At 38.8% G+C, this 27,321-nt stretch overlaps 1 protein-coding gene across 1 annotated transcript in view; it reads left to right on the top strand.

Moving 5' to 3' along the window:
- Nucleotides 1–17,011, top strand: part of ubash3bb (ubiquitin associated and SH3 domain containing Bb) — a 42,268-nt gene extending 25,257 nt beyond the window's left edge. Inside the window, exons 2-14 of the mRNA XM_034603979.1 lie at nt 1,958–2,011; nt 2,921–3,107; nt 4,705–4,903; nt 6,149–6,318; nt 6,426–6,634; nt 7,855–7,999; nt 8,097–8,220; nt 8,419–8,538; nt 8,634–8,726; nt 8,875–9,019; nt 9,684–9,790; nt 9,938–10,047; nt 14,350–17,011. Of these exons, the coding sequence (XP_034459870.1) occupies nt 1,958–2,011; nt 2,921–3,107; nt 4,705–4,903; nt 6,149–6,318; nt 6,426–6,634; nt 7,855–7,999; nt 8,097–8,220; nt 8,419–8,538; nt 8,634–8,726; nt 8,875–9,019; nt 9,684–9,790; nt 9,938–10,047; nt 14,350–14,487 (1,801 nt within the window). The 3' untranslated portion in view covers nt 14,488–17,011. The remainder of the gene's footprint in view (nt 1–1,957; nt 2,012–2,920; nt 3,108–4,704; nt 4,904–6,148; nt 6,319–6,425; nt 6,635–7,854; nt 8,000–8,096; nt 8,221–8,418; nt 8,539–8,633; nt 8,727–8,874; nt 9,020–9,683; nt 9,791–9,937; nt 10,048–14,349) is intronic.
- Nucleotides 17,012–27,321: the final 10,310 nt, after the last annotated feature.

Consider the following 27,321-nt stretch of genomic DNA (forward strand, 5'->3'; position numbering starts at 1 on the left):
CATACACCCACCTCTTTGGTGCACCTCCACTCATCCCATCCTACAGGAAGAGCTTCTGATGCCATGCTGAGGAAGCTACTTGCTCCCTGGAGGGGAAACCACATTAGCATGCACAACTTCTTATCTTCTGAGTGGCGGCTAATTAGATTCTGTGGCTTTAATCTGATGTGCTGGTCCGTCTCCTCCTTATCAACTGAGCCTCCAGGTTTTGCTGCGGTCAGGAAGAAGATGTGAATGGATAAATATCTGCTCTCAGTGCTTCTTTCTTTTAAACCGGTCTTTATCCATTGTAATGCTTTGCATGACCTTGCGAATGACAACTTGCGTAATTGCCATAGCAAAAACGAAAACTGAGAACCGTCTTAATAGTTGCAACCTCATGTGTTGTGAAACCAGGACTTAAATATTCAGATTAAAGTCAGGAAGCTGTTTGAAGTAGGTGAGGTCCTTCCCTGACAACCCACCACACTTTATACAGACGAGTCACAGTTTCACAAGTAACTGAAAGTGCCAGTGATGGTTAAGACGTGTCACCCCTCTGTGGTTTGTTCACCATTGGTGTAATAACCTTTCCTATGTAATGATTTGAATGTCTTCCCACACATGCTGTGTATCATTTACCAAGCTGCTCTGCAGGAGAGTGAGACAAACTGTCACCTCCTCTGACTTGTGACCCATGTATTGTTCTTTGTTGGCTACTTATCTCTGTTTTACTCACCTTTTCTCTTCTCTGTTCCTGCTGTGACATGCATTTACAAATTTCAAAAGGTGGGAGTGGTACAAATTGTAAAAACACTGTTATCTTAAAATATGTAAGATTTACTGGAAAAGAAAATGATTTTTCCTCAGTGGGACAAAAATAATTGTCCAGGGGAAAAAGCTGTAGCATGAATCAAAGATGTATCTGTTGGAGCTACCACATTGTAAACATGTACCAAATGTTACAGACATTCGAGTGAGTTGATTAGTTTCACTGAGTGTATCTGTTAGTATAGTACATTTCCCAGATGTATGAACATAGCCAGGAGAGAATGCTGACTCTGACATCCATTATTTTTTGTGTAATACTATTTAAATTGTGCAATTCCAGTATCCTACAGCATTATTTCAACCAGTAGAGACTTGAATTGCAGAGGAATCATAAGCTGCTTTCAGACATGCACTGTACTCTAGAGAATCTCCTGAATCACACACGTAGGAAACACCAGCGAAGATGTCAAGAGAGTTTTTGGTGATAAGAGCTGACACTGGTGTCGGTGTGCTGTAAACAAAAATATGTGATCCCTGCAGTGGAATTAATGTGCTATGTCCTGCCTCTGCCTGCTGCACCACCAATGAATAATTTACAATGAAGTAAAAATTTAAATCTGTCTCAACTTTAAAATAAATTACTGATTTCAACAAATGCTTTTTGTTGTAATTTTAATAGTTATTTATTTCCATGATTGGCAAAAAAACTTTTTTCTAAGTTGTAATGATAGTGGAAGAATAAAAAAATGCATTTCCATCTTACAGTAGAATGTTTTTCTGAGTCGACAGTTGCTGAATTTCTATTCAGATGTTTTTCTCTGTCCAGTCAACAACATTTTCCATATTTTCCTCTCCTCACTTGCATCTCTGTTTATACAGTCAGAGTTTCCACATAGGTGTGGAACCAGAACAGTTCCCCTTTTATTTGCCATTTGCTGCCACAAAAGTCAAAGGAAACAAACTAGTGCATAGAGAACAAGATCAACGTGTTCCTCTGCGGTTTGACTAATTTAGACAGAAACATTTCAAATAAGTAACCTCCCTGGGTTTCTTATTGCCACAATGCCCTCAACAGTCACCAGACAGTCGCTTACTCTACACATTTCAGAATATGCAATAGATTAGTAATTTGTAGGTGAACAGTCTCTGTGTTGTTGAGGTCTTAACTTTGATTTATTTTCTGCCTCTCTGTTATGTTCTTTTACAGACTGAAAGCTCTGGTATCAACAGGAGGCCGGAGTGTGCAAGCAGCATGTGACTGGTAAGTTTAAACAACAAATGTGTGCACAGTACATCCACATATACTTTACAGACCACAAACCAAGAAAAAATGTGTTATACTGCCCTCTGCTGTAGAAGGTTGTTAGGTCTGTCCATAAAACGTGCAGGTTGTGTAGCTGCAAATGCAAACTTAAAAGCAATACCTTTAATAACAATTATGCTTCACTAACTATTGATGTTACTATAAAAAAACAATCAATTTAGTTTTGTCTATATTTACCACAAGTTTGATTTTACTAAGATGAGAGTGGTCATTAACACCAAAATTATTTATGTAACGACAAATAACAATTGTCAAAAACAATGTTCTGTTTTTGACCATTGAGGGACTCTAAGAACAGTAAGCAAGGCTGCACTACATTTGACTAAATGAGAAAGTAAGTGCCAGTAATAGCACAGAATATCCATCATAGGACTGGTGTAAAGAAAAACTTAATAACTGCTTTTGCACATCAAAGCTTATCTGTGGAGGTATTTGGGAAAACTCCCCCAAAATGACGGTAGAGCAAATAAGAGCTGAAATCTTGAATAGGAGCCAAGGAGTTTATTTATTCAGAGTCACTGCTGTCATTGCTACAGGGAAGAAAAATGTTACCAGCAACCAAGAAAGCAAGGTGCAATACCAATGTTTCGATTATAAAGGAGATTGATTCCTCGAATGTGCCAGCTATGGTAAATTGCGTTACAGATTTGCATTTGGAACTTTATACTTGCCTAGCTTGTCTTTTCAGGTTTTGTTTGTGCCAGTTCAAGTTAAGATCACATTTACTTGTGGCACAAACTGCACATTACACAAAAATACAGGCATCATGTCCTGCCCTGTCCTCGCAGCACAATACACAGACCTGACACTTCTCCTATATTTCATTTACCTCCGTCTATTCCATAGGCTGTTTTCCCATGTGGACGACCCGTTCCTGGATGACCCACTGCCCAGGGAGTTCGTCCTCTACCTGCGGCCCAGTGGACCACTTCAGAACCAGCTCTCCCACTTCTGGCAGCAGAGTCGAGTCACTTGTGGCAAAAACAAAGCCCACAACATTTTCCCTCATATCACTCTCTGCCAGTTCTTCATGGTGAGTTGAAAGAAACATTCAGTGAACTTTCATGAAGGCTGATGGTTCAAGGTCATGAGTGCTTCTGAGTTCATACATCAGATGGAGTAAATCTGTTTGCAAATTTCTCATCTTTGTCCTTGTTAGTCCTTTTGACATTATCACTTTTACATCCATACTATATATACACATACATATTTCGTTTGAAAATGGCGTTTTCAATCTAAAACAATCGGTTGTATTCTCAATGGTAGCTGAGGCCAATGCCAGTTGTTTTCTTGTGAACGAGGGTCATGTTATGGGAGCCTGACAAATCGGCAAAGGCTACGTCATGACTGAAAAGACCCAATGAGAAAGCTGTTGTGAGTCTCTACATCATCTTTTACAAACATCTCCGTTTCTGCCTGCCCAGACTAAAACGCAGTCCCTGGAGTTTTCAAACTAAAACGGGTCAAGCAGCGTTACCAAAATTCTTTTAGTGGCGCTAAACCTTTTCAGTAGTGTGAACACCAGGCGTATCCATAGCAGAGTTCATGCGTTTTCAAACGAAAATGTAGTAATGTGGATGTAGCTTAGGAGACAACAGCTCTGTAACTGTGACTCAAGCTTGAAATAAGATCTGAGTAACATAAAGACCACTCCAGCACATGGAGCAAATACATCACTCATTTGTGCAATGAAAATATATCTCATCAAAAAAAGTGAAAAAGAAGTTGTAGAAAAATACTATTATTATCATTATATTATATATATTATTATTCCTCCTTATATTATAAAGTTTCATTCTCACCAGTTTCATGGATAAAACTACATCCTGGAAAAACAGTTAAGTGTCCTGCAAACAAAGTTGTGTTTACATTCAGTGTTGGTCACCAAAACATTTTGTGTTGACATTCTCTCATATATTTCCTAGACTGTTTACCTCCATGTTCGCTAGTTATTTATTTAGCACTTTTGTTTGTGCATTGCTACATTCCTTGGCTCAACACCCTCTGTCAATAAGATGAGATAAGACAAGATAAGATAATCCTTTATTCATCCCACAAAGGGCAAAAGGGCAGTCAAAAATAGAAATCAGTAAATAATAGTAAATACGCATGCAATATATAATTGTAATTGTAAGGAAATGTAAATAATAAAAAAATATAAATGGAATGAAAACTAATATACACAGTGTAAAAGCAGAATATATACAGTGTGAGAATATATACAGTGGAATTTATTGCTGATAAGCCATTGAATTGCACAGACACAATGAATATTGCACAGTTAAGAGAGTTAAACCAGAGTTAAAGTGCAGTCCATAATATGTGTATGTAGTTCTACTGGGAGCAGAGTTGGTTGTGCAGTCTTACTACTGTCATAGTGTGGTAGCTGCTACAGGGGAACCTTTAAGATATGAAGAGACATTGTTTTAGGGGATTCATTTTGAGAAGCAGGCGGAGATTGACCATCCTTAAGGTGCTCATAAGTTAAAGTTTTCATAGCTAAAGAATTTTTAAAAACACATTCATATCTCATCATTCCGATTAGCTGTTGTTGTAGTTCTTTTGAACAGATAGATGGAGACAGCAATGTTGCGTATTCCACGTCTTAGGGTCTTTTTTTCTTTCTACAGTGTGCAGACCACAAAGTAGAAGCTCTATGTGAGGCCCTCCAGGCCACCGTACAGCAGTGGCGAGGTCGTTTTCCGACCCCACTGCCCCTAGAACTCTACACATCCTCCAACTTCATTGGTCTCTTTGTGGAGGAGCAGGTGGCCGACATCCTCAAGCAGTTTGCGGCTGACTTTGCCACAGAGGCTACGAGGAAAGCAGGTAGGAACCAGATGCAACAGGCATAAAGGGCACACACTCCGTACCCTCAATGCCCTGGGTTTGAAACACATGTAAAATTGTTGCTTTGTGTCTTTTTTTTTTCTGTCTTATCTCTGCCATCTTTCTTCATTGCTTTATGTTGACTGTTTAGAGTATGTCAGCATCAGTTCATCATATTTGCTACGTGGGGTGAGCAGCTTTCCTAGTGTGGATGGTTGTCATGATGGGTTATTAAAGCACTCACTCCGTCTGTCACTGTAACAGTTTTTCAAACACGGGGGAAAATAAGTCTAACCGCCAAATGGTATTTCAGGCTGCTAGGTGCCAAATCAGATTAGAGACAGCGGCTTTGTATGTCGTATTTCTGCGTCACGGTAAAGAGACAGATAAGAATGTGTCATCAAAATCAGATATGGAAATGTTGATTGGTTGTTGGTTTTACTCAAGAGATTTCATCACTGATAAAAGGTTGTGCAATGACTGTATAAAGTGTAAAGTCTATGCTTTATCACAATCTATTTTTGGTTGTTGGTGTGGTTCTGTACCATCCAAAACAAACTCTAAAATATCAGATATTGAGTTGACATGTCATTTGTATCATGTTGGATGATATCCAGAATTCAAGGTTTGAGTCTTTTGACTAGATTTTGAATCTGTGGACAAAATCTTGTGCAAAACTGTGAAGTGCGACTATTTATTACCTTATTCAGAATAAGATATTATTTGGATTACGCTGTTTACATGAGTTGCTTATAGAATATTAATCTGATTCATTTGATTATTGCTTATTGTGAGTATGACCTTATTTGGTTTATGGTCATCAGAAAATGCCGTTTAAATGGGAGTGTCTTATTCAGACTGTATCAGAATATCGGTGTCCATGTAAACGTAGTCATTGTCAATGGGAAGAATTAATGGGACTTTCCCTTTCTGACCCAAAATAGAAAATAGGGAGACAGCATAATTATAAGAGACAACATTCATAATCAGCAAAGACAACATACCCAAGGGTCATTTGGTTTTTACAATGCAGACAATTTTCAGTGTTACCGGGGAGGTTTTAATATTTTATCATTATTATTTTAAGAATATAAAATGAGAGATACTATTTTTCATAAGAATGTGCAATTTTCGGCTGTATCTTACCAGCAATAATATGTTGCAAAAAAAGAAGTTAATTTATGATATGGTTGATCTCTGTGGTTTAGCACTGATGGAAAATGGGTTTTCTCCTTCCATATCCAGAAGTCCATGTGGAGCCTCACAAGAAGCAGCTCCATGTGACTCTGGCCTACAACTTCCCCACTGACCACCTCGCCTCACTGGAGAAACTGGCTAAAGGCATCGAAGTCAAGCTGGGCTGTGATTGGCTGGCTGTCTTGTTCTCCCGGGACATTCGTTTTGCTAACCATGAGGTATTATTTATACTGACGACAATTGTTTTGGATCACAGATATCTAACCAACTGCATTAAAGAAAATAAATCCTCGCCATTGAGACAACCTACATGTCACATATGCAGACGCTGCGGGTGATGTACCCCTACATGCCTCAGAATGAGGATGAGCTGGAGCTGGTTCCTGGGGATTTTGTCTTCATGTCTCCAGTGGACCAGAGTAGCACCAGTGAGGGCTGGGTGTACGGGACCTCACTGGCCACCGGGCTTTCTGGCCTGCTGCCGGAAAACTATGTCAGCTTGGCTGATGAATCCGACACTTGGGTCTTTCATGGGTAAGCAGAGCATCTAATATTTGTATAAACGAACAAAAAGACGTATCTCATTAAAATAATACATAAAGTTCATGTTTTCAAATTAACATCTTTTCTTGTAAGTGAAAGTTTTCAGGGAAATTTTACAAAATTGCGGCTATAAGTTAGTGGTCTTTGTTTTTGTATAATTATATATATGAAACATATAAATGAATATTAGAACTTGATCATAGATCATTTCTTTCTATCGATTCTTTCAAAAGAAATTTTGGCTTTTTATTATTCTGGATCAGTTGCAGATATCCAAGTTGGTTAATACCAAAGTCCTCCATGGATCAACCTTTCTTCATTAGCTGGAGAAGGACATTTTCCGGTTTTACTAGTGCAGAGCCCGTTCTAAACCTCCCTGTTTGGAATGGACTGTTCTCTTGTCCTGTGTTAAAGCTCTGAAGCTACTTCAGAATTATTCCTTGTCATTAGTGAGTCCTCCTCAAACAGTTCTACAATATACTGTAACTTTGTATTGTTTGTGTGCTGGACGTTCTGTGCAGAGCTTTTCATAAACAGTCTATGGTGCAGAGTGAAGTTAGAAAACTTTTAGGTCATCCTACCTGGTTTATCTGCAATTAAGATTTTACAGTCAGTGTAAAATGACAATTAAACTGAATTTGCTTTATTATTGTTCAACTGTGGTTTTTATATAGGTTTGAATGATTTACTGAACTACCATTATACTGTATTTACATTCATTTAGCTTGATTTAAAGCATTAGATTAACATTGTGCTTTTACTTTTAAGAAAACTTGCGAAAGGGGAAGTAATTATATGAATGTTGTTGCCATGACAGAGATCAGCACCCGCTACACCCCTGAATGTCTGTCAGTCTGACATGGTGAGATAAAAATTATCTAATTATCAAAATGATCTGGCGGCGATTTTGACCCATGGTTTGACCAAGTTGCCAACCACTGCTGTAGTTTATCCGAAGACGTAGGAGAAGATTAAACACAGCCACTCGCCCCCACTGACTGGTACAGAGCACTGGTCCCCTGTCTGTTCAATTTTTATTAATATTTAACCCATTGCGTATCCAAATCGCAGAGTGTGACAGCAATAAGATGATCGGTTTGTGAGAAATGCTTTCCACATACAAACAAACAGACAGACAGACATTATTACCTACTTATTTATGGAATTATTAGGTACGATTTCTGACAGTCAGTTCTCCTTGTCCACCACAGCTCCCATTCCTTCTTCAGTTGTGGGCCCAGTGACAAGAGCAGTAAGGAGAGAGGGATGTTTGATGGACTGCTGGACAGCCGACGCCCTGATAACACGAGTCCTGGAGACACGCCCACCCTCAGTCTCATTTGTCATCCAATGCAGGTAGTTAGTAGTTTTAAAAATTATAATTATATTATATGAATACTACTCATGTTGTTTTGTACATTAAAATCAAACTGAAGTCTTTTATTCCCAACAGGTCCTGCGGATCAGCAGTGGTCATTCTCGGCAGTCCAAGCGCACACTTTTTGTCTGCCGACACGGTGAGAGGATGGATGTGGTCTTTGGCAAACACTGGCTCTCCCTCTGCTCAGACAGTAAAGGTGAGCACACCCACTCTGAACCCCACCACTCATGTGAGCTCAGCCAGTTAAATCTTGGCTCAGAAGACAGAAAAGAATTTCACAAGTGTTGTTGTATTTAACCTCCTTAATCCTTCCATTGGACAAAAGGTAGATTTTAGGAATAAGTTAAAAAAAAGAATCCTTACATTTACTCGCGTGCGTTTTCATGTCCGGCAGGTAGATATGTACGTTCCAATCTGAACATGCCTCCCAGTTTGCCTCTGTGGGGGGGGCAGAGAGACTATGACATGGACACTCCTCTCACTGTGTTTGGATCCACACAGGCTCAACTAGTGGGTATGTCATCTATATAGATCTCAATGATGTACCCCGCCAGGAACTCTGCCAATTTCTTTATGAAATGTGTGTGAGCTGAATATGTGCTTTTCCAGGTGAGGCCCTACTAGAGAGCAGCACAGTGATAGACTTTGTGTACTGTTCTCCCTCTCTGCGATGTGTTCAGACTGCACAGAACATCCTGAAAGGTAAGAAGAGTCTTCCTGAGCAAGTATGATAAGACATTCACTCAGTATTCCCTGAGCAGTCACACAAACAGAATTGTATATCAGGGACATTAAGAAAGCTCATCATGAAGAATTTGTTGTCTCTGATGCTTTGTGTTTGTGTGAACAGGTCTGCAGCAGGACGGTAAAGTGAAGGTGAGAGTGGAACCAGGGCTTTTTGAATGGACCAAGTGGGTTTCTGGGAACTCCCTGCCTGCATGGATACCCCCGACTGACCTGGCTGCTGCCAACTTCAGTGTGGACACATTGTACAGGTGAAACAAACAGCTCAGGGTAAAACACACATTGTTTAAGTAATTATACTGTATGTGTATAATTAGTCATGTAAATGTATCATCTGCATAACTTCTAATCACTTTTACAGATTTTTGCGAAGAAAAATTACATATTTGATACATTTTGAGTAAAATGTTTTATTGTTGAAAATGGTTAGTAATAACAGAAGTTTAACCAACATCACACTATTACAGTCTAAAAAAAAAACAGTAGCTGCCAAAGAAAAGAAGTAAAGGATAGTGTGCTCTGTTAATATGCAGCAATGTTTCCAAAATGCTTTTCCTCTATTCCTGACATAATTATTGTAGAAGACAAAATGATTCTAGCGACCAGTAAAAATATCTCAGCTGCTCTCTATTACTTGTCACTTTACTGAAAAATCAAGTATGTATATCCAAGTCATGGATTACTCAGCAATGCCGCCCCATGATAAGAGCCCCTGATCTTTGACTGTGGGTATTGGAATGGTTTCTAGTTAGTCCTATCATATGCAGTATTGAATATTATTATCCATTCTTCTTCTTTTGTGTTGTGTGTGCTTCATTCGCAGCATTTGAACATATTTTAAATAGTAAATGGATAGTAATTGACATGTGCCATAGTTTAAAAAATAAATTATAATTGGTTCTTGTCTCCATGCAGGCCCTTGATCCCAGTCAGCAAGCTCACTGTGTCTGAGTCGTATGAGAACTACATGAGTCGAAGCTACCAAGTGACCAAAGATATCCTTTCGGATTGTAAAAACACTGGTAAGAGAAACACAGCAGAGCCACTTGAGCTTTTGGAGGAGGTTGATGAGTCTGTGTAGGTGAACTTCTTTTACTTTATTGTTTTACACTCTCATGTGTTTGTCCTCTGCTGATGTTGTATCCTGCCTGGGTTTCCACTCTATGTAGGAAACAACGTGCTGATTGTAGCCCACGCTTCTTCCTTAGAGGCCTGCACACGCCAGCTGCAGGGCCGCAGCCCGCAGAGCGCCAAGGACTTCATCCAAGTCGTCCGAAAGGTCTGTTCAACACATATCTTTTTCAATCCAGTCAACTTTTTTTCCTTCTGTACATCCCACTTCTATATCCACCCATCATTCCTTCCGTATGGTTCTCTCAATTCCTTTCCCCATTCTCACTGTGGCTGGTTGTACAAAAACATGGGTGTGGACACTTAAAACTCCAGAGATGAAAAGCATCCACGTGTATAAAGCAAAGAAAAGAAAATTATGTTTTTCCTAAATTGGTCAAATCTTTCTTCACAGAACAGCTGAACAAGTTTCATTTAACCCCTCCTGAGTCCTCTCTCGCTCGCTTGTGTCGACAAGAACGACCCTGTAAACGCAAACTGGGCAAAAACAATATAATTTGGTCTTCGTTAACACAAGTGACGGACATGATTATTTACATATAGAGCAGTGAAGTGATCACATCTGATAACAAGTGGTCATAGGAGACACATTCAGGACACATTTTAATGTCAGATGTGAACAGACGTACTTAATGCTGTCCACTTGTTAGTGTTAGTCTCAGGACGGTTGTTAATATCAGGTCTGAATGGGGCTCAGTGAACACCGAGGTGGCTGGGGACGCGCTCGCATGCTCACAATTAGTGATGTAATGTTTATTATGCTTGTGGATTCCTACCAGACTAAACTTCCTCTTTGGATAATGGTTCTTTGTTGAGCTGCTCATTATTGAGAAAATGGGGTTGCAAACTTTCATAACTCAGATCAATAAGGCTTTAGTGTTTGTCTGCATGCTGTTCAACAAAAAACAGCATGCAAGACCGAACATGTCAGAACAAGACAGAACATGTCAGGATGATGTGAAATATGCAAGAATAATGAACCAAACAAAGAACCCAAATGTGGTATGGTACATACACAAAACAGGACTAGATACTATTAACTTGACACACTATTCTCTCAGAAACTCCACTTATTTTCCTTGCAATTTATTAGTAGAGATGATTTAGAGGCTGTTGAGGAATTTTTGACCATCCTCACACATTACATCTGTACTGCATTATGAGAATAGTGCCTGTCTAATTCCACACATACTCTCTTCTCTCCCAGCAGTACCCAAGGTCAGGTTATAGATAAAGGGCCAACTAGCAGTACATTGTAGTGTCTACTCTCATGGACTTTCATATCTTATTCAGATGCCCCCAAACAAAGAGGCACCAAACTCTTTTGTGTATTTCACGAGTAGCAAGACGTAAGGACACAATGGGATTTAGGAATGCATATTTAGACTTAACTATCCAATAGGATGCGACATGTAACATAGAGAGTGACAGCAATTCTAGCCATTCAGGGATGTGCTGTTAGAATGGGTGACGCAAGTAGAGGAAGATATATTGGGATACTGTGGAAGACATCGTCAGACTTGGGGGGTGACAATTTTTCATGTTACTCTGTTAGCGTTTGTATATTGTTGCACCTTCTGGTCTCCTTGATGCATCAAGTCTGCATCAAAATCTTCTGCATAAGACATCAGCTGCCTGAGTTCTCCTGTCACCAGCTGCCAGAAAACTACCCTAAACAGAGGCTAATACTGGCCTTTCCCACATGTATAGTATCTGCATGTCTTGGTGGATATGCATTGATTTAAAAAACTTTATCTTTATTTTAAAGATTTTTTTTACAAATGAAAAAATTCTTAACTATATTCACCTCAAGTGAAACGAAAAGATGCTTTGCACAAAATGTTGTTACTGGCTTATTTCTATATGTAGTCTCCTGCCCATAGACAGTTGTAACAACATAGATCATCTCCACTACAAATAGACCGACAGTCAACACCTACCAGCCCACAGTTTGTCCATAATAACAAGAGTAATAGTCAATATGTCGGTAGCAGCATCAGCCCAAAAAACTAAACAGTGTTGATCAGCCTCTACACATACAAGGACGAATGAAGATGAATTTATCACTGCACATTGATAACTAGGTGGATATTCATCAAGCCAATGAGGTAGGATTGAAAGGTGTGTGGCTACATGACACTAAGCAATGGCATTCATACATTATATTGGATCCAATAATATTTTAATGTGAATACATTTCTTAATTTATAAACATGATGAAAATAGTTTGATAAGACACTTCTGTTATTCTAGAAAACTCTTTTATTCTTTGCAACAAGTCTGGTTATCTAGGTAAACACCAATTTCATCTTCCCACCTATGTTTAATATTCATTCTTTCATAACTCAACTCATTGAGCCTTTATTGTTCATCTGTATTGTCTCCTGCACATAAGCAGTCTAATATGGAACACTTTTTATTCCTCATTCTATATTTTCGTGGGGATTTTAATGTGTTACTGTCACTCATTTATAAGCAATACATGCACACATTATTGCACTTGACTTGAGATGCAAAGAGAAGAATCTGATGTTTCTGCTTCAACAGTTTGGAGCTAACTGCTTGGATGACATCATCAAAACAAGCCTTATTGTCATGGCAACAGAGTGCTTTCAGTAGTAGTGTGGCTGTCCACAGCCAGACAGACCGACCTGTTGTGTCTTCATTAGCTGCACTGCGATCAATAAACCTCCTTAAACACAGAAGCTGTTTCTCCTATTTCCGCTTCAACACCACAATCCACAACCAACCTTATCCAGACCAATTTCAACCAAGTTTCTTGTGACCTGCACACATTCAATATTGTTCACTGTCTTTTTTCATGATCCAACCAGTCGCCATGACTTAAACAAGGGATACTATCCAGATCCTTCATTTAAGTAAAAGTAGTAACTAGAAGTGAACTCAGTAGAACATTTACCTCTGCCAAGGCCCAACGCATTCAATTCTGCACTAAATCTGTCATTTGCATTTGGACATAGCTCTAAAACCATTGAAGATGCATATAAACAGTTAATTCCCTGTTGAGTTCACATTGTCTCAGCTACACATTAGTAGTAGTTACAGGTTTGTAGTCATATTTGTCACTGTACAGTGGCCAATAGAATCCTACCCCCCAATGAAATCTGGAGCTGCTTCAGAATTATTCCTTGTCATTAGTGAGTCCTTCTCCAACAGTTCAACAATATACTGTCACTTTTTATTGTTTGTGTGCAGAGCTTTTTATAAATAGTCTACGGTGCAGAGTGAAGTTAGAAAACTTTGTGTTCATCCTATCTGGTTTATCTGCAATGAAGATTTTAAAGTTGATGTTTTACATAAAATGAAACTGAATTTGCTGATTAGTCTTCATGTGTGTGGTTTGTATATAAGTTTGAATGATTTACTGAACTGGTGTTATTTTTCCATACATTACATGGTGGCTCTTTCAGAGGTCTGTTACACAATCAACAAAATCATCAGACCCAAGTTCACAACTTTTCAAAATAAAAGCTTTGTAATTAAGTTGGATAAAAAGTATGGCAGCAACAAAATATTGTGCTTTTATTTTGAAGACAAATTACAAAAGAGGATTAATTGATTATATGAATATTACTGCCGTGACAGAGATCAGCACCCGCAAAAAACATGAATGTCTGGGTCGGTCCGATATGGTGTATTAAAAAGAATCAAATCATCAAAATGGTCTGGTGGCCATTTTGACTAGCAGTGGACAGGAACTAATTATAAATATAATGATAATGATAAATATATTTATCATGCCATGACGTAGAAGACGACATGATCAACTCAGTCTGCAGACTAAGGGCACACTGCTGGCTACAGAGCGCTGTTTGTTTCAAAGTTTATTAATATTGAATATAGCGTGTCCAAATTGCACCAAATTCAATGTTGCACTTCCTTGGGCCATTAACAACACACATACTAAGTGTGAAGTTGATAAGATGAACAGTTCCCAACATATGCATTCCATATACAGACAGACAGAGAGACAGATGGACATTTGTGGAATTAGTACGTAAAAGACAGTTATCATTGCAGAGCAGCCAGAAGATGTCAGATATAAGAAATAATAATACAGGTTTTCTCAACAAAAGTTATTTATCTTGAACCAGAAGAGGAGACACTACAACTTTTTAAATGATTTTGAAAATTCTTCAAAGAAGTTTATTTGTAAGTTTAACATGTACGCCAAATTAAAACAATCAGTTCACAACAGTTTTAATTATTTTATTGGTGATGCCAATAGATGGGCTGCACAGAGCACATTGTCCAATAAGCCAGCAGTGCAACTTCACTCAAAACATGATGGAAAGGGTTAGATAAGCATAAAACATCATGGGGAAAATAGTTTTCCTTGTAGGAGGTTAAACTAATCTCTCATCCAAAAAGCATCTGTCTGACCTTCTTTTCCTAAAAATAACCATTGATTCCTCTGCTTGGTCTTCAGATCCCCTACCTGGGCTTCTGCTCCAGTGAGGAGCAGGGGGACACAGGGGTGTGGCAGTTAGTGGACCCTCCCATCCTGCCCCTCACACATGGACCAAACCACACCTTTGACTGGAGGGAGACACTTCTGCAAGAATGATGTCTTCCTGACAAGTTCCCCCCACCCTAGCCCACCCAACCCGCTCATACTGTACTCCTACAGGATGCGGTAACAAGTTCGAACCATTGGAACGTTTCTCTTTTTAGCCTCGTTCACGCAGCTGCTGGTGTCGTAGCTGTGACAGCTGAAGGAGCTTCCTGCCTGAAGATGAGCCCATGGTGAACTGACTGGTTCCACAGTGATTTAACAAATGTAAATGCCCCAAAATTAAAAAAAAAAAGCCAGTGCATGGTTGGGTGTTATATGCATTGTGTGGGAGAGCACTCATGGCAATTCAGTTAAATCATCAGTCTCAGGAAATTTTGTGAAATTAGCATAAACTCTGCCTCTGTGCATGATTAGCTAGACAAAAAGAAATAGATTAAACATGATTAGAACAATTGAAGTAATCCCATTCAAAGCTAGTGCAGAATATGAAAGTTTGGGTATTTTTTCTTAGTTCTCGGAAGACTCAGGATTTCTATTTTGTTAAGTTTATTTTTGCAGAAATGTTTTCATATTCCACTGAGCCAAATTAGTTTAGTTCCCTAACTGTAAACAACGTTCAAGATAGCTAGCTCTGAACTCAGCACACTCTGGCTTGGTTTACTTTTCGAAACCATTTGTTTAACATTTGCTGTGTCTGATGTCTCTCTCTTGTTTACTCATTCACTTTAGTGGGACGTAAACAGGTGCATGTGTTACACCTTGTTATACCTTGTAGAGGTATTATCAACAAGCAGTGCTCGTTAGTACAATAGTATTCAGTTGTACATTAGGGATCACTTTAGCTTATTAACATTTAATCTTGTTGAAGCTAGCATACTGGAACGAAATGTGTGTAATGCCAAATTCGTTCGAACTTGATTTAAAAAACACTTAAAGCCCTAGTCTCATTAGCATGTCATAATGTAAACATGAAAATGTTGCTTGATAACATGTTAATATTAGCACAGCTCCGCTTTTACCTGATCTCAATTTAAACCTTTTTTCACAGCTTAACAACATAGCTCCACTTATGTCAACCATTTAAAAACAAAGTTGTTTCACTAGTTAGTTATATGCACTACAGCCTCAAGGGGTGCTAGAGTGGGCGCAGAGCTTTAGGGAGTTGAAGGTTGTAGGGATGTCGCAATTAACCGATTATACGATATCTACGGTTTCATAACGTCACGTCATAAGAGTAAGAATTGTGAAAACTACTATATCTAACTATGGTGTCCTGCCTCTCGCGACATGCGCGAGCCACTGAAACGTTAGTTGAGAAGAGGGAACTGACTTAACAGCCTTATTTCCACCAACGCTGGACAAAAACTCAATCGGAGGAGTTCACAGTGAGAGGAGAAATCTTTGTTTACTTTCGGGTTCTGAACAGCTCGGAAGGAGGGGCCGACACACCCCCTCTCTCTGGCGCCCTCTCTCTCTCTTCCTATTCACCATTATAAATGTAGCCGAGAGTTTAATTCACCTATAGAGAGGTAATAGTATAATAAGAACAGGAAGAATGTGACTTGAACCAGGACAATATGCCCGTTTACTTTTTCACAACTAGTCAATGGGTCGCTCCCAAAACAACTTCCGTCGGTGACCCTTCACAATAAAAGTCCCACACAGATATATTGCTTATGATGACCGGAAACACAAATTCACTGACCAACCTTTCACATAAGGCAACTAAATAAAATAGCTTACATGAATTACTTTTATATAGCCAATTGTTACACTATATAAAATAACTGGATATTGTTCATGATAATACAAAACAACAAAACTAAAATTTCATATTGTGACATCCCTAGAAGGTGGACATTTGTGCAAATATTGTCATATCAAGGAGTGAGAGTAACTATATGTATAATTTGCATACAGATGATTTGATTTGAGTTTGTGCCTATTTCACGAAATTTAATGAGACTATTGAGTATTAAATATTTCTAAAAAAGTGATAACAGTACTGCTTCCCTGCACAGATCGCAGTTTCAACACACTGTACATGAGAATACGTGCACATGGGTTGAACCACAGGGCTTCTGACCAGAATGAAAACAGATAATAACATATTAGCTCTGGCTTAATGTGGCCCCTCTATTTTGGTGCCACATGTAGCACATACAGTACTGTGTCCTCTACCAGTCATGTAGTGTATTTTACACTCAAATATATCAGCACAGCCTGCACTATTGACAATCATACAGTAGCTTCTTGATACTGGTCCAGCAACATTTTGAGTCTGTGTTTGTTTGTGTGTAGTTCAGGGGTTCAGAGTAGCTGTAAATAATACTTTTTTGGAAAAGAAAAAAAGTCTTCCGATTTTGTTTCTATTTATTTATAAACATTTTTTCCATATGTTAGAGGAAAAAATGTTAAACTAAATTTTTTTTTGGGGGGGGGGGGTCATCGCTTTTAACAGCATGCAAGATATTATCTCAGGTGTTGACTGCATTTAAGACAAAATGTGTATATGCAGCTCTGAAAACTGTTGCATAAATTGAGTGACTGTTGTTGTGAGTAAACCATTTGAATTAAAGTGATGTCTCCTAATGTACGGACTGCCCACTCATAGCTACAGAGGAATTTGTGAACTCAGTCTGCGGCAAACAGGAAGCTTTGCCTTTGATGATTTTTGATGCACGTCATACATGTAGCGTATCAACAGATCATAAAAGTTGCATGTTTTGAATTTATTACAAGACAGTTCTTTATTAATCTCTCTCTATTCTGGGTCACTTTTTTGGAAAGTTTTAGAGATAATATTTTGTTGCTAAAATATTTGAGTAATGTGTCCACTCTCTGACACCAGGTGCTTTGGTAGAATTCCTGTTCAGTAAACATGGTCAGCAAGATCTTCACCCGTGGTTGTATCATCTCAGTTCTTCCACAAAAAAGGAACTCCATAGTTTAATTCGCCAGCAACTACAAATCAAAGATATACAAGCTCTGCCCCACCCCTCTTTCGAACTCATGAAATGTCATGACTTCAAAGGTATGGTTGGTAACTGGTTTCTGAAACACTATCTTATTTGTGGAAATCTTCTTCACATCCCAGCCATCAATATATAAAACCGTTGCCTGTGGCCCTCACAGGACAGTAATAAACAAGATGGCGTACCTGTCTGCCACTGAGTGACCTGCCTGCCTGCGTGCACCCTGCTCTCACTGCACATGACCGGAATCTTCAGCAGGGGAGACACACACCGCTTCTAGCAGTTGTCAGTGCACGTTGATGTGTTTTGGGGGCGTAGCTTTGACCAGAGCACCAATGGGAGGGCGTGGGATTTACCGGTTGTAAGGCAAAGGCTAAACACTCTGTGACACTGCGGTGAATCCTACAAAGCTGTATTCAGGTGTTTTTATGCGAAAATGCTCTTTATAAGTAAAGTATGAATATGTGAAGTATTGGTTTTATACATAGTCTTTGAGAAAGTCAACTTTCTTTGTGGGCTCCATCCTCTGAAGGAAGTTTATCTTCTGAGATCGAACACAGCTACAGTCGAATACTTTTGTCCTGAAAACTCGATCACCTTTCAGAAGCCTGAGAAAAAATACCACTCAACATTGTTTATTTCTGTAAATAAAGAGGTTGTAAAGTGTAAAGCAACAATATTATGTTCATATCTGTGACATAGAGTAACATATTGTATGAGGTTCCACTGTGTTAAAACCGTCAACAAGGTAACACTATACGGTCTGTGTTCAAACACCTACATGTTCTCCACTTTTTACCTTTAAACAAAATAGTTTCAGGCAAAGGTTGTGTCCATGTGTAACATTCTCCTGTTTGGTAAAAATTCTGCCAGGGGTACAGGAAGCTCTGCAGGGTGCCATATATATGAGGCTGATATCAATCCTAACTGTCTGCACTAATGGAAACATGCAAATTTACAAAATGTACCACTATTCTGATCTTGCTCTTTTTTAGCATTAAAAAAGTCACAATAGTGAAAGTAACAGGTTTGTGAATGCACCCTTAACCGCAGCATAACTTCATTTGTTCCTGACCGACTCTTATCGCTGAAGTGTTTTCAAAATCCTCACCATTTTGGAAATTTTCACTCAGAAACATCTTCCTTTCAGGAGCCTCATCGTTCAATTCATTCAGGGAAAAAACTCTTCTTGTGTATTTCTCGTGTATTTAGTCAATTTCCATATTGAGGAAACAGAGCGCTCATTACATCTTAACATCTGTTGTTCTCTGAGCAGTGATACTTAATGAAATATACAATGAAATATCAGTTTGCAGATGCTTTGTTGACACAGGGACACATTGACACAGACACTGAGAAGAAATCCACTGCAGCCACACAAAGGTGAAAGATCTCTCCGCAGTTATTTTATTATTAACATATACATTTCATCACGCAGCAAACTGGAGAGGAACATGTTGTATTACAGAGTTCGCAGAGTGAAGAGTGAACAGAGCCATGAGGAAGAAGCCATGTTGTTCCTGTATTCTTTATTTATTGTCAGAACATATCACCAAACATGTACAGGAATTCATTTAAAGTTACTTTCTTTTGAAATCAAAAATATATTTGTTAGTTTGTTATTTTAAGATGAGGAGCATCCAGAGGCTTCAAGTAAAGTTTGTTTTAAATTGGTCTTCTGTGTGTTTGTGAAGCGCTGAGTAATGAAGAAAGAGGCTGTGCTTTTTAAACAGCTGTAATATTTTCACATGTTCACTACTCTTTGGACAGAAAGACAGCAACACATCATTCTGTGATTTGTGGGGAAAGAGTTAATGTGCAGTTTGGTTTTGTTCTGATGGAGCTTGAAATAAAAGCATAAATGTCTCTCCATGGCAATAACATGGTCCAACAACAGGTGAGCAAAGTCACTATTTAACCATCTATGCCGCCAATACTGTAAAGAACAAAGAAACTCAATAAAATCCTACATCCTTGATTTGCTTTGTGACTGTGTTCAGAAATAATGGTATCATCTTAAATGGAAGGTTTTGGTTCAGATGACCAGTGAAAACCTTTTATTTTAATTTGGAGGGATTGTAAAATTCTAGAAAATGGCCACTCTTGACACTTTTGAGGTCGGACAGGTGAGGGTGGGGGACGTTGCACATCTCATTTCCACTGATAGTTTAACTGCATTGAAACTTCTGGAAACAATGAAAGACGTGTGTTCGACCATAAAGACAGATGTCCTGTGCAATGAGACAAAAATGAATGCAACTCAAAGGACAAGTTAATGCGAAGACATTGTTCTTAGGACTTTTTCATGAGAAAGTTCATGTGAAGTATGTGCATTAAAATTAAATTAATATAAACTTTAAGCACTTATTAAATTAAAATAAAAGCGAAACCTGTAAACACACTATATTATAGTTTGGTAGAGATGTCAGAGAATTCTGAATTCAAATTCTTTATTTTTCTAAGGCACATAGAGCATGTCAAGACAACAAGTAAAAACAAGAAAAAACAAAGACATCAGTGCAATGTCCACGGACAGTTAAAGATCTGTGCAGTATATTATGAAGTAAGAGAAGTGTATATGACTGTAAAAGTACGGTGAACAGGATGACGGCTGTGAAAACTCTGCATTGGAGTGCCTTGAGGTAAGTAATACAGACATAGACTATATAGAGTTAAAGTGAATAAGAATATATGTACAGGATCGGTAGCAGATGAATAAATATTGTAGCATATGAATAAATATACAGTATATACAGCAGATGTTTAACGGATAAATAAATATAGCACGGCTGATATAAGTGTATGAACAAAGTGAGGAGTTGATGAGAGGATTGAAGTGAAAGACAGAAATAGGCACAGAAGGAACCACTGAGCTGAACCAGTGCGACTGAGCTTGCAGCAGTTCAAGTTTTAACTGTACTGTACAGAAGTTAGAATATATCGTCTATAAGTGTATAAAACACGGGATCAGCTGAGAGCAACTTACTCCACAATATGAGACACGTGTTTTAGTTTGTGTTAAAGTAGCGACTCTGTGTCCAGTGTCCTGTCCAGCCCCCTTGCTATCAGCCAATCATGAGCGTGTATGTGGCGAGACTAGCGTCTTTTCAGGCTGCTGATTGGTGGAGTCAGCGAGTTTGGCGGAAGTGTTGGTTTCACTGCAGAAATAAGTGTTGAGTGGTTTACTGGTGAAAAGGCGACAGACGAAAGAAGAGTGAAAAGTGAAAGAACAACATGTTGACGGAGGAGTGAAGAGAAGAGAGAGAGAAAAATGAAAACACTGGACAGCGCCCGTGGCTTCGAACCCGCGAGGATTAGAGACCAGTTTTCTGAACGAGAAAGTTGATGAAGTAACCACTGAGCTAAACCAGTGCGAAGGGTTTATAAGGTTTAAACCTTTATATACCTGAAGTGCAGGTACTTTGTTTTCTCAGGTGAAATCAAGCACGTGGTTCGATCCGGAGGAGCAAGGAGATCATTGAATTCTGCAGATAATTATTGGTCGAAGAAAACCACTGATCACACTAGAAAACTGCTTTTATACAGGACTTTAGATAAATGAACACAAAGGTGGCTCCAGTTTTTCTGACTTTATGTTCTGCAGTATAGTCTGGGACTATGGAGGACGATACATGACTTAAGTATAAATGTATAAATAAATACAGAAATAAATGCACAAATAAATAAATACAGAAATGGATAAATAAATACAGAAATAAATGTCTTCAATATATTTCCACATTTATTTATTTCTGTATTTCTGTGTCCATATGTAAATGAGGTAGGAGGTCCCAACCTCAGTCTCGAGCAGGATTGGTCAACTGAGCATATAGATACACACACACACACAGGCCCCGGGGCTACGCCCCCCCCCCCCCCCCCCCACCACCACCACTCACTCACTCACTCAGAGACACACGCAGTGAGATCAGAGCTCGTCACCGTGAAGCAGCCGGTCAGTGACTTTGTAGAACAGTGGAAACAGTGAAAACACAGAGTTTCTCTGTTCACATCTGCTCAGAGATCAGCTGCGTCATGATCAGAGCAGAAGCTGCAGCTGGTTTGTACCGAGCTGGAGTTTCTGTGTCCTCCTCCTCTCTGCTCTCACTCTAACTAATAAACACTCCTCACTAGTTATCAGGACCTGATCAGTACATGAAGTCACTTAGTGTTCGTTTGATTCGCTCCAGAGTTTATGAGGCAGAATTTAAACATCATGAAAAATGACTCGTCAACATGTTGTGCTCAGTACAACACGAGACGTGACGCTCACAGTCAGGACTACTGACACCTAAATCATCCCAATAAAAAATAACCTTAACTAACCCTAACCCTCTGAACTTGAACTAGTTCATTTCAAGTGTGAACTGGCTCAACACTGCCAACAGCTACTGGACACCAGTCAGCATTGAAAGGCACAAGTAGTAGGACTGGATCATCACACTCCTGTGACCAATCCTGCATGAGACTGAGGTTAGGACCGCCTTTCTCATTAGCATACGGACAGAGCAATACAGAAATAAATAAATGTGGAAATATATTTAAGACATTTATTTATACATTTCTGTACTTATTTATTTCTGTATTTCTGTATTTATTTCTGTATTTATTTATACATTTATTTATTTATACTTAAGTCATGTATCGTCCTCCATATGGGACCTGTCTCACACAATCATGGACTCTATAATAATACGTCATCGTTTATTAAATCTACTTCATTAACACACACAGAAGTACAGAATTAATAAAAGCAGAAATGTAGAAATACATAGAATAGTTTATATATAACTCTCAATTAATCAGCAACATTAATATTTTTAGTAAATTATTTAATTGTTCATGCTATATCTATTTAACCAGTTCAGCAGTTAAGCAGTAAAAGGTGAATTAAATACTATGTTTTAATTGTAGAAATAATTATTTCATGTATTTATGTATATATTGTTAGTAAAATGTAGGTAAATATTTGTCCTGAGTTCAGAATTTTATATGTTTAATAACAATCACATTAGTCTCTAGCGGCTGAAAACATATCTCTCCAGTGTAGACAAGTGATCACATGCAGAGTAAAAGGTGACACATCTCACTGTCACTGCTTTAATTTTACGACCCGTTTATTTCTCCCGTTTGTCTCCCTCTGCTGGTCTCCAGTTAACAGTTTGATCACCCTGCCCTGTTACAGTGATGGTCCTGTGTGGGATGTGGTCCTTCGTGTTTCGCTGAGTTTGGTCTGTGATGACGATGGTGTTTTATTTGGCCCAGAACATGGATTTACCCTCAATATGTCCATCCCAAACATTTCTCGACAGTGAAACGCTCTTGAGAAAAACTTTCCCTCATTACACGTGTACTCTGTTCAGTTAGACTATAAGAATTAATGACATTATTCGTTGAAGATCTGGTGCCAAAAAATAAAGAAAATACTTTTTGTTAAAAAGGAATGAGCCAAAATTCCTTCAAGTCAATAAATACACTGTTCAACTGTTAGTGGAAAATGTTTTTGCTGCTCAAGGGATCGAACCATTTACTAAAAGTAAACGTTCACCAATGTTTTGCTACGAGAACAATAAAGTTTAAACTGTCTGCTCAATAAATATATGAAGTGTGATGTTTTTGGTGTTATTTGTTTGAATGGGTTGTCTTCAATTGCCTCTGAGGATTCAGCTTCGATCAGCATTGCTTATTAACACTAGATTCTATGATTATGTTGATTTGACAGAAAAACACAGAATAAAATCATCTGGTTTTGTTGTTAAACTTTTTTTTTTCAGCATCTGGAGACTAGTGTTTTCAGCTGCTGGAGACTATTGTTTTCAGCATCTGGAGACAGATGTTTTCAGCAACTGGAGACTATTGTTTTCAGCAGCGGGAGACAGATGTTTTCCGCAGCCGGAGACATGCGTTTTCAGCTGCTGGAGACAGATGTTTTCAGCTGCTTGAGACTGGAGTTTTCAGCTGCTGGAGACAGATGTTTCCAGCATCTGGAGACAGGTGTTTTCAGCATCTGGAGACAGATATTTTCAGCAACTGGAGACTATTGTTTTCAGTAGCTGGAGATAGATGTTTTCAGCAGCTGGAGACAGGTGTTTTCAACCACTTGAGAATGGTGCCTTCAGCATCTGGAGACAGATGTTTTCAGCATCTGGAGACAGATGTTTTCAGCAGCTGGAGACTGGTTTTTTCAACAACATGAGAATGGTGCCTTCAGAATCTGGAGACATATGTTTTCAGCATCTGGAGACAGATGTTTTCAGCATCTGGAGACAGATGTTTTCAGCAGCTGGAGACTGGTGTTTTCAACAACGTGAGAATGGTGCCTTCAGAATCTGGAGACATATGTTTTCAGCATCTGGAGACAGATGTTTTCAGCATCTGGAGACAGATGTTTTCAGCATCTGGAGACAGATGTTTTCAGCAGCTGGAGACTGGTGTTTTCAACAACGTGAGAATGGTGCCTTCAGAATCTGGAGACATATGTTTTCAGCATCTGGAGACAGATGTTTTCAGCATCTGGAGACATATGTTTTCAGCAGCTGGAGTGCTGCTGAAAACAGTAGTTCCCCTCTTGTTCCTCCCAGTCTGGGTCTGTTCCACTGTTCCTTCATTTGAGAAGCAGCAGCGACCAGTGACAATTTTATTGGTACTTCATTCACATTGTACTCAAAAGTAAAATTGTAAATCACAGGCTGTGTTATAAAGAGCTTACAAGAGAAAAAAAAACTCCTCCAGATATCAGACGAACCACATTGACTTGTACAAAAGTGAAAATATAAAATACTTGGGGATGGAGTGAATACATGTGATTGATAAGACAAGAAATATTGAATTCATCTGTGTTGGTCACGAACTCCACAGCCCGTCCCTCATGTTGTTTGTCTGTCTGGAACCAGGAGCCTCCACAGAGACACAGTGAGCACAGGCCACAGCACGGCAGGAGCTTGATGCAGAATTAAGCCTGTGGTGTCAGGACAGGACTTAATGGCTTCTGAGGAGAAAGACAGAGGGACATTAGACTCAGTATCACTCCACTGCTGCATCACTTTATACAAAACATGAAGCCATACAGTTCTGCCTCTAACACAAAACCAGTCCCAGATGCCTGCACTGAAAAACACCTCACCTTTTTATCATGCTCCGTGTCTGTGTGGGTTTTTTATGTGTACTCTGGCTTCCTCCCACAGTGCAAAGATATGCTGATTGGGGCTAGGTTGAATGGAGACGCTAATTGACTGTAGGTGTGAATGTGAGAGTGAAAGGTTGTTTGTCTCTGTATTTTGGCCCTGTGATAAATGTCTGTCCAACAGCCACAGCTCAGTTCTTCATGTCAGATGAGGAAAATGTAAAAGGAACTATCCCTTTAAATGTGTCATTATTGTGAGCATGTTACCATGACAAGGCGCAGTTTTTATAAATAAATGTAAACATTAAATGTATTTCATGGATAAAAACATTGGCAAACCACCAGAGAATGTAACTTCATCATGTTGTATTGTTGTGGTCTAAACGCAGAGATGTCAGTGTTTGTTAAAATAACGTTGCAAGCATAATTACATTAGTACAGAAGCTGCATCGTATCCTGAATATCAAAGTTACTTTACTGTACATTTCTGCTTTTAAAGTACAAACATCTTCTGAAGCCCATTAGAAAGTTGCTTGCTGTTTTTTTTTAAGTTTTCAACCTCAGCAGTTTTTTAGTGGATACCTCTATGGTGGCCCTAAGAGCTCAGTGCACTGCATGCACAAATGAAAACAGACACGACACATGCAAAGGGAGAAAGAAATTGACAACACATGTCCGGCTGCAAATACTCACAACCAGAGAAGTATTTGGTTGGGTTTTGAGTATTTGCCGCACGTTTTCTATGTGCCGTGCATTAGTTGTCAAATTGGTGATGTCTATTTGCATGTGTGGTTTACATTAGTCTCACCTGGTGGAAATATTGTGGTGCAAATATACTGCTGCTGCAAATATCTGTAATATAGCACATAATCTCAGTATAAACACGCCATCTCAGTAAACACGCCATGTGATGATACTGATAGATTTTTATCATTAATCCAAACTACAAATTAATTTATAAAACTCAATGTGGAACTCAAATAAGCTTCTGAGCCCATGCTCACTCTTTTTTGATGGTGTATTGATTCACAACTCATAGATTACTGATAAACTGGTTCCATATCAGGTCTGTATTAACCTGCTAGGGAACCCAGGGTTAAAATTAAGCTGCTGGACACAAATACAGTGTGAACGCTCAGCAAGACATTTACTGTATGAAATATAAAGACAGAAAATACTAACCTTTCCCTTTAGTAAGGCTGTAGTTTATGATGATCTGCTTCTCTTCATCCCTGCTTTTTCTTGTCAGGGTGCAGTTGTAGATCGTGGTTTTGTTGGTGTACAGCGGACCCTGGTTTGGGGGAAAGAACTCGCATTTGTTGTCAAACCGACCCGTGGCTATCACGACCCCGCTCGGTATCTTGTACTTACAGTCGAAGGATGGAGAGCCCTTACAGTATGAATAATAGCAGTTCAACCTACAATGGATCAAAACCTTATGGTTAATTATCTTGGAAGTTTCACTTCATTTAAATGTAAAGTAAATACATTTGAAATGTGATGATGTTGAGACGTCTGTGTGGACCTGAGGGTTCTATTCATGGTGATGCAAGCGGTGAAAATGCCGAAATCCCCTTGTTTTAGGGCAGATGAACCTGAAATCAGATGGCACACTGTTTCTATAAACCACAACCAATCCAGAAGATTCAAGATTCACCTTAACCCGAAGCACATAATGAATGTTAAACTGACGTACCATGTAAATGGTATTTGACTTAAAGGTTAAGTGTGTAAGATTTAGGTGAAAGGGATCTATTGGCAGAAAGATAATTGACTTTAGCTGTATTCTTGACAAACAACATATTTATCTTAATTGGGCTAATGTAACATTGCTTGGAACTTGGAATTTCTTAGTTATATTAACTTCTACAGCAAATTGATTCACATGAAAACCGATTGCCTTAAAAAATCGATGTAATTGTTATTCATAGAATTTAAGTGCTTCAGTCATCCGTCAATTAGAATCAGGTTCCTTTCTCCAAAAAATCACATTTACAGTTACTCATAACAAATTAAGTGACACCGTTCAAAGTTCAACAATATGCGTTTTTTATTTCTCTTCCTTCAACAACAACCACGTTGCTCCGTTGAAAGTCTATTTCATAATATAGTTTTATTTGCATAACTCCACCAAGGCCCAACAGCCCCCTTATGAAATAAGTTCACTCGAACGAGAGTTTTATGTGGATCTGCGCTAAATTTCACGCACTAGTAAATATCCGTTCCCTTAACTTGCCAGTTTTTGGTTTTTTTTGTCATCAAGATCCATGAATTATTTTCTGAGAAATAAATGAAAATGTTGCAAAATGCACTCACAATATTAAAGAAAGTGAAAAACAACACATTCATGGATCCGTCCCTGATCCGGATCTGCACCAAATTTTATGGATTCCTCCTTGGGTCATACCCCGGTCCTCTAATAAGTTTCATGGAAATCGGTCCTATACTTTCTTGGGCAATCCTGCTAACGATGTCTGGAGACATAATTATTGGAGATATTTTCGGTCATGTGAATTGAAAGATGGAGCAGTGTGATTATGTGATTTGATGAGATTAAAGACAATTTAATAAACACAGTTGTGACATGATGAAAACAGACGTGTTTCATCGTATTCCCTGTCTTACACTCATCATTTGAGGAAAGTGGTGTTGCTCTGATAATGAACTGCCCTGTGTTACTGTGTGTGTGAAACCACACCACTCACAACACTCAACTGATATTTGTCGCCAATCAAAAACCACACCCACACTAACTGATCCAGTTTTTGCCTCTCAGTTGTTGGAATT

This window comes from Hippoglossus hippoglossus, chromosome 13, assembly GCF_009819705.1.
Source record: "Hippoglossus hippoglossus isolate fHipHip1 chromosome 13, fHipHip1.pri, whole genome shotgun sequence".
NCBI classification, from domain to species: domain Eukaryota; kingdom Metazoa; phylum Chordata; class Actinopteri; order Pleuronectiformes; family Pleuronectidae; genus Hippoglossus; species Hippoglossus hippoglossus.